Here is a 9,687-nt window from a genome sequence, read left to right as displayed (position 1 = left end):
CTCTGCCCGGAAAAGGCGGGTCCCGGGAGTGTCATTGACAAAGCCGCGCGGGATTGGCGGGTCCGGAGCGGTCCGGGGTGGCGGGAGTTTTCGGATGTGTTGGCGGTGACCTCGGCAGCAGCGGTTGGGCTGAGTTGGATCCGAGGGGCGGGCGGCGGAACCGGGAACGCCAGTCCGCCGCGGATTTCTGAGCTCCCGTCTCGCGGGGCTAACTGCGGCTGTCTTCTTTCCGTCCCCCAGAGCTGCGGGGAAGGATGGATCGGCACCGGCCGCGGCTGCACCACCCGAAGCAGGGCTCCGCCGCCGGGGCCCCCTACCCAGCCTCTGCTTCGCTCCGGAGCTGCCGCGAAAGCAAGATGCCGCGCAGGAAGGGCCCCCAGCACCCTCCGCCCGGCGCGGCAGAGGAGCCTGGAGAGAAACGCCCCAAGTTTGTAAGTTTCGCCTGGCGCTGTGGTGGGGCAGCTCCTGCCTTGCGGAAGGGCTGTGGCTCACGTCCTGGGATCCTTCAATTTCGTTACTCTTTGACTGGCTTGACAGCCGTGGGTGGGTCCACGGGGCCTGGGTAGGGGGAGGGGGGGGGTAAGTTTTGTTCTAGGTTTATTAGGGCTACCAGTCTCCTAATAGATTTACAACGACAGGGTCCAATTCTGTTTGGATCCTCTGACAAACCCACTTGATGCACTGTGTTGCCCCACGTTTGTTCTGGCTGAAAAGCCGTTCAAAATTGTCTGTATTGACGTCACCTAGGTGGACATTGCTTTTTTTAAGTTGAAAATTCTCCCCACCCCTCTAGGGTCTTGAGGGTATAAGACATAGCAAAGTGAACTTCTAGGGGATAAGAGCCTCCCCCCCCCGGTTTACTATTTTAATCCACGAAGAACTTTTTAAGGCAGATGTAATTTTCCAAGTACAAAAAAACTCGTTGCAATAACATGGCGGGCTATGTAGTCACTGCTAAGGAATGTTTCGCTTAGATTGGAAAGAAGTCTAAGTATTTGAAATTCGCTATTCTGGTTGCTTCTCTTATTCACTTTGGCATCCAAGGGAGATGTCATGATAAGCGGCTTGCGAATCTTTTTGTTGGTGTCATCTAGCGATGCAATGCAATGATGATTGTTTTGCATAAGTGTGTGCAAACAAATCACTGAAGGTTGATAGCTCTGGGGTGAATCTAACAACTGAAAATTTAATATTTGGACCCGTCCATTTTACTTAGGAGTACGGAAAACTTTTTAAGTTATTGGTAAAATTATACAGTACTGCATGTGCCTTCTGTGAACAAACACTCATTAGGAACTTAAGTCAGGATACACATATTAAGGGAATAGAGATTTGTGGAGGAGGAGTGAGTTGCTAAGTATACAGTTAAAAATGATGGTTGAATAAAACTGGGAGCAGAGCTATGATATGTATCAGAATGCTGAAAATGAGGGACAACATGGATTAATTTTGCTAAAGTAAGTATCAAGGTGGCCATAGGCCATGTGAAGTTTTGCAGGAGCATCAACTATGTTGTTATTTTAGCAGAGTTGAAGAATAAATGGGATTGAGTTAAACTGGCAATGCAGGATTCTAGCCAGTAGGAAGAGAATCCTGGGGCAATGATTTTTCTTCCTTTTAGAGTCTACTCTCTGTGTTAGTGATGTCATTCTATTTTGTTTCTCACTCCTATGCTCCAGAATGCATGGGATGTGATTTTCTCTGACTCCCCCATCAAGGACGTCATGGAAACAGAAGCTAAGCTAGTATTTAGGTTTAGTTTCATTTTAGGATGTATCAGGTGATTTGGATTCTAGTCTGTTTTTCATTTCTTAAGTATGTTAAAAGGGTTATTGTAAAGATGAAATGAACTCCAAAAGCAATACTTTGAAGCTTTAAAGTTAATAAACATATCTAAAAAAGTGTTTTATTTTTTATTTTTTTTAAGATTTATTTATTTATTTGAGAGAGAGCATGCATGTGCGTGGGGAGAGGCAGAGGGAGGGGGTCCCAGGCAGACTCTGTGCTGATTGCAGAGCTTACCACCAAGCTTCATCTCACCACCCTGAGATCACAACCTGAGTGGAAACCGAGACTGGGTCCCTTAACTGACCATGCCACCCAGGAGCTTTGTTTTTGGATAGGAGTCTGATTTGAATCACGGCTTCATAATTAATTTAGAGGTAATTTTGACTATTGATAATCCCTGAAACTAATTTAGATTCTTGCTGACATGGTAGTTTCTTTAGCTGTATTTTCCATTTCACTAATTCTCTTATCAGCAATGTTTAATCTGCTATTTAACTTGTTTGGAATATTTAAGTTTAGCAATTACAGTTGACTCTTGAACAACATGGGTTTGAACTGCACGGGTCTAGTTATGCATGGATTTCTTACAGTTCAGTACTATAAAGTTATTTTTTCTTATGATTTTCTTTTTTTTTTTTTTAAGATTTTATTTATTTATTTGACAGAGATCACAAGTAGGCAGAGGGGCAGGCAGAGAGAGAGGGGGAAGCAGGCTTCCTGCTGAGCAGAGAGCCTGATGTGGGGCTCGATCCCAGGACCCTGAGATCATGACCTGAGCCAAAGGCAGAGGCTTTAACCCACTGAGCCACCCAGGCGCCCCTTATGATTTTCTTTTTCTTTTTTTTTTTTTTTTTAAAGATTTTATTTATTTATTTGACAGAGAGAGATCACAAGTAGATGGAGAGGCAGGCAGAGAGAGAGAGAGAGGGAAGCAGGCTCCCTGCTGAGCAGAGAGCCCGATGCGGGACTCGATCCCAGGACCCTGAGATCATGACCTGAGCCGAAGGCAGCGGCTTAACCCACTGAGCCACCCAGGCGCCCCCTTATGATTTTCTTAATAGCATTTTCTTTTCTTAGTTTTTTGTAAGAATAGAGTATATAGTACATATAACATGCAAAATATATGTCAGCTGGTTATCAGTAAGGCTTCCAGTCAGTAATAAGCTATTGGTAGTAAGTTTTTGGAGAGTCAAAAATTATACACGAATTTTGACTACATGGAAATCCATCAGTGCCCCGAAACCTTGTGTTGTTCAATGGTCAACTGCATTTTTTATTTCTGTAGGTTCTCTTTGTTTCTTTTTCAGATCTGCATGGTCATTCCTGATAGTTTGTTGTTTCTTATTTTTTTTAAATTTTTTTTTTTAGGTATTTCCTATGTGACTCTTTTTATTTTTTCTTTGATAGTTCTGGTGTGTGTAATTTTTGGACTGTCTGTGTTGACTTGCATTCATGGTGGCTTACTCTCACTCCTCCTGTGCTTATAGATCTTTAGAAGCTCATTGCTTTATCTTAACCTATCTTTCAAGAGGCCTTAGTGGGGATGCTTTTCTCCGGTGTCCTTTTCTGGGAGTGCCACCAATTTGGGACCATCTGTTATAGGAGTAGGACTCATAGAGAGCCCAAGTTTCCATGCTTAATCCTAACTCTGTTCCTGGCCTAAGGTGTGGTATGCCAATCTTAAGGCTGCCCTCTGAGCAGCTCTTCCCAGTCAGCCTAGTTCTGCACTGCTCTCAGTCTCACCCTAGTAACTCTTACTTTGAGGTTGGAGATGACCGCTCCCTCATGCGATCTCAGCAATGCCTCTGTATGTGATTGTTCTGTAGTTCTGTTTGCTCTCCTGCCAGATGTCATGTCGGTTCTTGGCTTCTTTTGATTTCATATGGAGCCACATTAGCCTGAATCTCTTCGGGCCGCCGAGTCATTAGGTCACCTACTTGCCAGGGGCAGCTGCTTTTGACTGGAATAAGTAAGGTAGGTTGGTGATGTCACAGGAATAGGGATAATTTACGTATTTGGTGTTTTACATACTCCATAAAGCTGCAAACTGACAGTTGAACTGAATGGGAAATTGGTCCCTTGCCCTAGTCTTAGATTAGGAAGGCATAAGTTCTGGTGCCCACTGAAATCCTGGTTTACTCTGAGCCTTGATAAAGCAGACACATCCTTGTTTTCTAGTGTAGGTCTAGTCCTGGGTCTCAAGTTACTTTTGAATTGTATATACAAGTTTGTGGTATAGAATTTCTCCCCATAGATCCTTGTAAAGAGTAGAAATTAGTCTGTTGTAAATGTATGCTAGTTTGGCTACACTGACTTTTGGGCTGTTTGGGAACTAACCAACTTGACTTCAGTAGAAAATATGGTAAGCAGTGAGGTGTTTTTTTTGTTTGTTTGTTTGTTTTGTTTTTTTGGTAAGCAGTGAGTTTTGAGATGCTGGGGATAGATATTAGGGGACAGGATGTAACTATTGGAGGCTGGGGGTGGGGGAACAAGGCAGGGTCTGGATGAAGGCTTTGAGAAGGTAGATAGAATTCAGGAGGATCATTAAACTTTGTCCTGCCCTAGGTCACAGTCTCAGTACCTGAGCTGAAGTCCTATTTCCCTTTTAGAATAGAACAAAACAGTTGCCTCTTCATCATGAAATGCCTCTCAGTGATGCTGGGCACTTTGTTCTTACCTTTCACTGCTCTTAGAAGCACACAGCACAGGCAGTAGTGGCCTCCCATCCAGTCTGAGAGCAGGATGTGTGGCTTCTGGAGAAGTTCTCGTCTCTAGGCTGTGGGCCTATTTTTTGAGAGGAGGCCTGTGCATTTGGTGATCCTGTTGGGAGAGCAGCTCTTCTTTATAATTAGGAATATCCTTTAAAACTTCTGATAGACTTTAGTGTAAATCTTGCATCTTATCTTATGGTTTCCATCGAATGGATTGTTAATTATTGTTTAATTATGTCATTACAGTACTTTAAATTTGGGTTGTGATTTTTCACCTTGTCCAGTAATATCTGTCCAGTAATATCTGTCTATCATTTTGGACATCAATAATGATAATAATTAACCCTAATGATTGAACCAAGTTCTGTTCTAGGTGCTGTCCACTCACTCACTCTTTTACCCCCTACAACAACCCTATGAGGTGTGTGCTATTACTAGCCTTGTTTGCTGGGTGGGAAAAGTAAAGGACAGAGGTTGAATTGCCTTAGGTCACACAGCTGCCTGTTGGTAGGATGGGGTTTGAACCCAGACAAGCTGTCTCCCACATTTTTAGCCACTGTCCTGTATTATCTCCCATGCAGTTGGGAATTTTAATCTTTACTACGGTTCTCATTCAGGAGCCATTACAAATACTAGCACCTTTAATAAATACAGAATTAATGATTTCCTGATCATAGGCAGTTTGTAAGGTGGGAATAAGTAGGAAGTTGGAGAGCTGTTTGTTGTACTGGGAACTTGGGGGAGGTTAAATCAGAGTAGACTTGAAGAGATTAGTGCACGCTCACCTCACCTCGATGTTGTTTCAGGTGTATTTGGAGGCAGGTATGACAGGCTGAATAATGAGCACCTCCCCCCGCCCCACCCCAGAGACAGTCCTGTCTTAGTTCCTGAAACCTGTGAGTGTTACTTTCTATTGCTAAAAAGGACTTTCGGTGAAGGCTTTTAAAATGGGGGAAATTATCCTGGATTACCAGGCCTGGCTCTACATGTGCGCTAGGTGTCCTTGTAAGAGGGAGGCAGAGGGAGATTTGACTGCAAAAAAGGAGAAGGTGATGGGACTCTAAGGCAGAGATTGGTGATGTAGCCCCAAGCCAAAGAATGTTGGCAGCCATTGGAAACTGGAAGAGGGAAGGAACTGGTCTCCACTCGAGCTTCCAGAGGGAGAGTGCTACTGCGAACACAGTCACTTGAGCCCAGTGCAACTCATTTCTGACTTTGGGCCTCCAGCACTGAGAGAATACATTTTTGTTCTAAGTCATCTGGTCTGGTAATTTGTCTTGGCAGCCCTAGGAAATGACCACAGCAGGTATGCTTCTGAGGGTGACCACTTTGAAAGGTGTGGTTTAACAGTTTATATATGAAGTATTTTAGGAGAACCATTGATTCATCTAAATCTCTTTGTTGTAGTATGGTTTTATTTTGGAATCCTTGTGATTGGGGTGGGGTGGATAGAAGATACATACAGTTCAGTCCTCTGGAATAGCAACTAGAACTTGAACTCATCTTGTTCTGCTGCATCATTTTCGTAGTTGCTAGAAAGCGGAGCAAAGGTGGAGGTAATTTCTGGGTGCTTTTTCCTTCTTTCTTTCTTTCTTTTTTTTTTTTTTTTAAAGATTTTATTTATTTATTTGACAGAGAGCGAGATCACAAGTAGACAGAGAGGCAGGCAGAGAGGGGTGGGGGCGGGTGGAGAGAAGCAGGCTCCCTGCTGAGCAGAGAACCCAATGTGGGCTTGATACCAGGACCCTGAGATCACGACCTGAGCTGAAGACAGAGGCTTAACCTACTGAGCCACCCAGGCGTCCCTGGGTGCTCTTTTTGAGTTTATTTCTTCGTTGAGTCCTCAGCTAAAGTGATGCTTTCAGTGGTCCTAGAGTTAAATTGGCAAGAATTGGAGACAATGTTGTTATTTGAAGGCTTTAGGCACTTGAGTGGCATTCATGTCAAAATCCACCTGACCCATCTGACACGGAAACCTTCAGAGGTAAGATCATTTATTTTATTCAGGTCAGTCTTTTAAGTGAATTGCCTGAATTGCCCAGACTTTTCTTCGCCCACTGTTTACCCTTCCACACAAGAGAAAGGAAGTTTTTTGTTATTGTTGTTTGTTTGTTAATATATGACTTATCAAAAGAAACAAAATATATCAAGTGGCTTTTGGGAGTATGTTTAGTTGCTGAAAATAGATGATATGTGGCTTTTACTTCCGGATCGCTCTGGATCTTTTGCGTGTGTGTGTGTGTGTGTGTGTGTGTGTGTGTGTGTGTGTGTTGTGGGGGGTAAAAAGGGGTGGGAGTAGGGATAATTGTCTCAGATTTAGAGTAAGGCTTAATTGCTTTTTTCAAAGACTCATGTCTTTAATTATGAAGCAAGCAAACTGACATACATTTATTACACGATGAAACCTTGCATCTCATCTAGTCTGTCTTGTAGCAATTGCTTCTGAACAGATGTTACCTGAAACACCTTTGTGCAGTTGGTAGAATGCTAAAATTTGTCATGCTTTTATTATTGTTGTCGTGAATTAACTCTACTTTATGGCATAACTTTATTGCTGTGTCCTAGAATCTTTATATATTTATTGCCTTATAAATTGGATTTAAAATTGGCTTTTTATATAGAATGTAAATTAACATGTGTATAACTTGTTTATGCTTGCAGAATAATCCAAGAAAAAACTGCTACGTATTACACTAATGTAATTGTCTTTAACTCAGCACATAGTATCCTCCAAACAGGAATGAAATGAATGCTACAGAATATGCTTACCGTCACACTCTGCTTGTTTCTCCCAGAAACTGATTTGACTTTTAGATCTATAAAATATAGATTAAGCATAACCTTTTACTTCATGGGATATTAAGGATCAAAGCATGAGCTTTCTTTGAACAGGATCTACAAAGGTAACTTTTCTCTCCAGAGCAGCAGGGTGGCATTGAAGTGCCTTATCGCTGGGAGTAATTTTCTCAAATATCAAATCAAATAATCATTATTAACTTAGGGGAGGATTTAAGAGTTTCGATAAGTTAAGTTTTGGTATTGGAATGTTTCAGTTACTAGCTAATTAATGAGAACTCTTTGGAAATGCTTGCCATAGATGGTATTCTTTAAAAAGACCCGCTGCCATCCCTTCTTACAGTTTTTTGTAGAATTGGGAATAGCATTTATGAGTGGTGACGTGGGCCACTGTTATGGCTCATATCCTATAGCTATGTTATGCATTCGTTGGGGCTAGTTCCTTCTCTCTGGGCCTCTGTTTCCTCACGTGTAAGATGGGATTGTTGGGAAGATTAGAAGCTACTGTGTGATAGGCCTGGAATGGTACCTAGCTCATTGTAATCCCAATGTCAGTCTTTGCCATTTATAGGATTGCTCTTGCTGTCATCATCAGTAGCAATAGTAGTAGGGCACTGTTTTCTAGGTTTTAGGGCCTTGGGGATATTACATTGTGTATTTGAATTACTTTCCTATACTGTTTTCACAGGGTCAGGCTTTTCCCTCATATTGTGTGTGGCAGGAGCAGAGTCCTGCCATTCTCAGTTCTTTTCCTGGGGTGCTGGGTAACATTCAGGTTGATGCAGGATTCTGGTTGTGATGGCTGCATAGTCAGAGCAAGGTTCTTGAACTTTCTAGGCATTATGTTTTTATACATAAAATGGGGATCATGAAACTATGACACTTGCATGCAGATAAAACTTAGAAAAGAAACCCACGAAGGCAACAACCTCAAACTTAGGAAACAAATCCTTGTGATGCTCCAGTGTGGACTAGAATGATAATAAAAATAATGTTACTTATATATGTATAGATATAAGCTAAAAATATGACTCCTTATGTTTGTGGCTCTTTTACAACTATGAAACTCAAACAGATTTTCACATAAAACCTGAAACAAAACTATAAAACCAATAAAATTCAAATGAATAACAACATTAATTTAATGTGATTGATGATGATGTTTTGCTGAAATTAAGTCATCATTGTTGGACTTAACAGTGAGAAGATATGTGTATAGTTTGCTATTTTCCTTTTTGTCAGCTTGACTTTTGGGTGGAAGTGGAATCCCGGAGGCTGAGGAAGCAGAGGACAGTGATAAAGCCAAAGACTCAGTCCCACACTATTGGTAGAGACCTGTCATCTACCATTATTGTCTTTTTCACAAGATCTTAACTTGAGGCTTCGGGTGAAGTAGTGATTATGATATAATCACTGGTTATGATAAAAAAAAATGTAGCCATATGTAGATATTTTCTACTCAACTGTATGAAATTGATGAAAAGGAGCGGAAAGAATCAGAACCAAGACCACCAGCACCTATATTCATTTTTCTCTTGAAATTAACCTTGCCATAGCTCTGAGTATTTGGTTCCTGGAATAGGGACATTTTGGAATTATGGACGACCTTTTGGAATGGAATTCTTCCTAAGTAGAGGAGGTCATGAAAACCTAGGTAGTGGCCTTCTTCTAGTACCCTTTTGTGGTGTACAAAGGCACACACACAGACACACGCCTACATGCCCACACGCACGCATGCAAGTGTGGCCACCAGAAGCCACACTTCTGATGGAAGGACCATGGTGTAGAATGGTCATTCAGATTGTCCAGATGATGCTTATTTTCCTTCAAATGTTTAAGATAATCTTGGAAAAATACAATATTTAAAAAATTGTCTGGACCTGGAGAGTCCGAGAAGGGATCAGCAGACTCAGTTTGAGGAATCCAAGAGGTGACTTAAGAAGTTAGTTGAGTACTGGAACCTGGCAAAGGTTTTGTACCTTTAGTTCTTCATCTAGCAATGAGCTCAAAGTGATTAGTAAGTATTTCTCAGTTGTGAAGGATGTATACAGTGTGCTTCAAAATAGTTTACTTCTTCTTGGGGCTCCTGGGTGGCTCAGTGGGTTAAAGCCTCTGCCTTCAGCTCAAGTTATGATCTCAGGGTCCTGGGATCTGCTCAGCAGGAAGCCTGCTTCTCTTCCTCTCTCTCTGCCTGCCTCTCTGCCTACTTGTGATCTCTGTCTGTCAAATGAATAAATAAAATAAAAAAAAAAAAACACAAAAAACCCAGTTTACTTCTTAATAGTTTATTGAGGGAAGACACTTCCCTTGCAATTAAAAAAAAATATATATATATATATATACACACACATATATATATTCCTTATATATATATGTTCCTTATATATATTCC

At 41.7% G+C, this 9,687-nt stretch overlaps 1 protein-coding gene across 4 annotated transcripts in view; it reads left to right on the top strand.

Annotated features, from left to right (window-relative positions):
- The first annotated feature begins 241 nt into the window (after window positions 1–241).
- LOC111146997 (diaphanous related formin 3) overlaps window positions 242–9,687 on the top strand; it is a 517,296-nt gene continuing 507,850 nt past the window's right edge. For all 4 annotated transcript variants that reach the window (XM_022502826.1, XM_022502825.1, XM_022502824.1 and 1 more), the window contains exon 1: window positions 242–431. In XM_022502826.1, the coding sequence (XP_022358534.1) occupies window positions 255–431 (177 nt within the window). In that variant the 5' untranslated portion in view covers window positions 242–254. The remainder of the gene's footprint in view (window positions 432–9,687) is intronic.

This window comes from Enhydra lutris, unplaced genomic scaffold (assembly GCF_002288905.1).
Source record: "Enhydra lutris kenyoni isolate GAN:26980312 unplaced genomic scaffold, ASM228890v2 scaffoldscaffold15, whole genome shotgun sequence".
Lineage (NCBI taxonomy): Eukaryota > Metazoa > Chordata > Mammalia > Carnivora > Mustelidae > Enhydra > Enhydra lutris.
The sequence above is the reverse complement of the archived record's forward strand: the minus strand, read 5'-3'. Positions and strand labels throughout refer to the sequence as shown.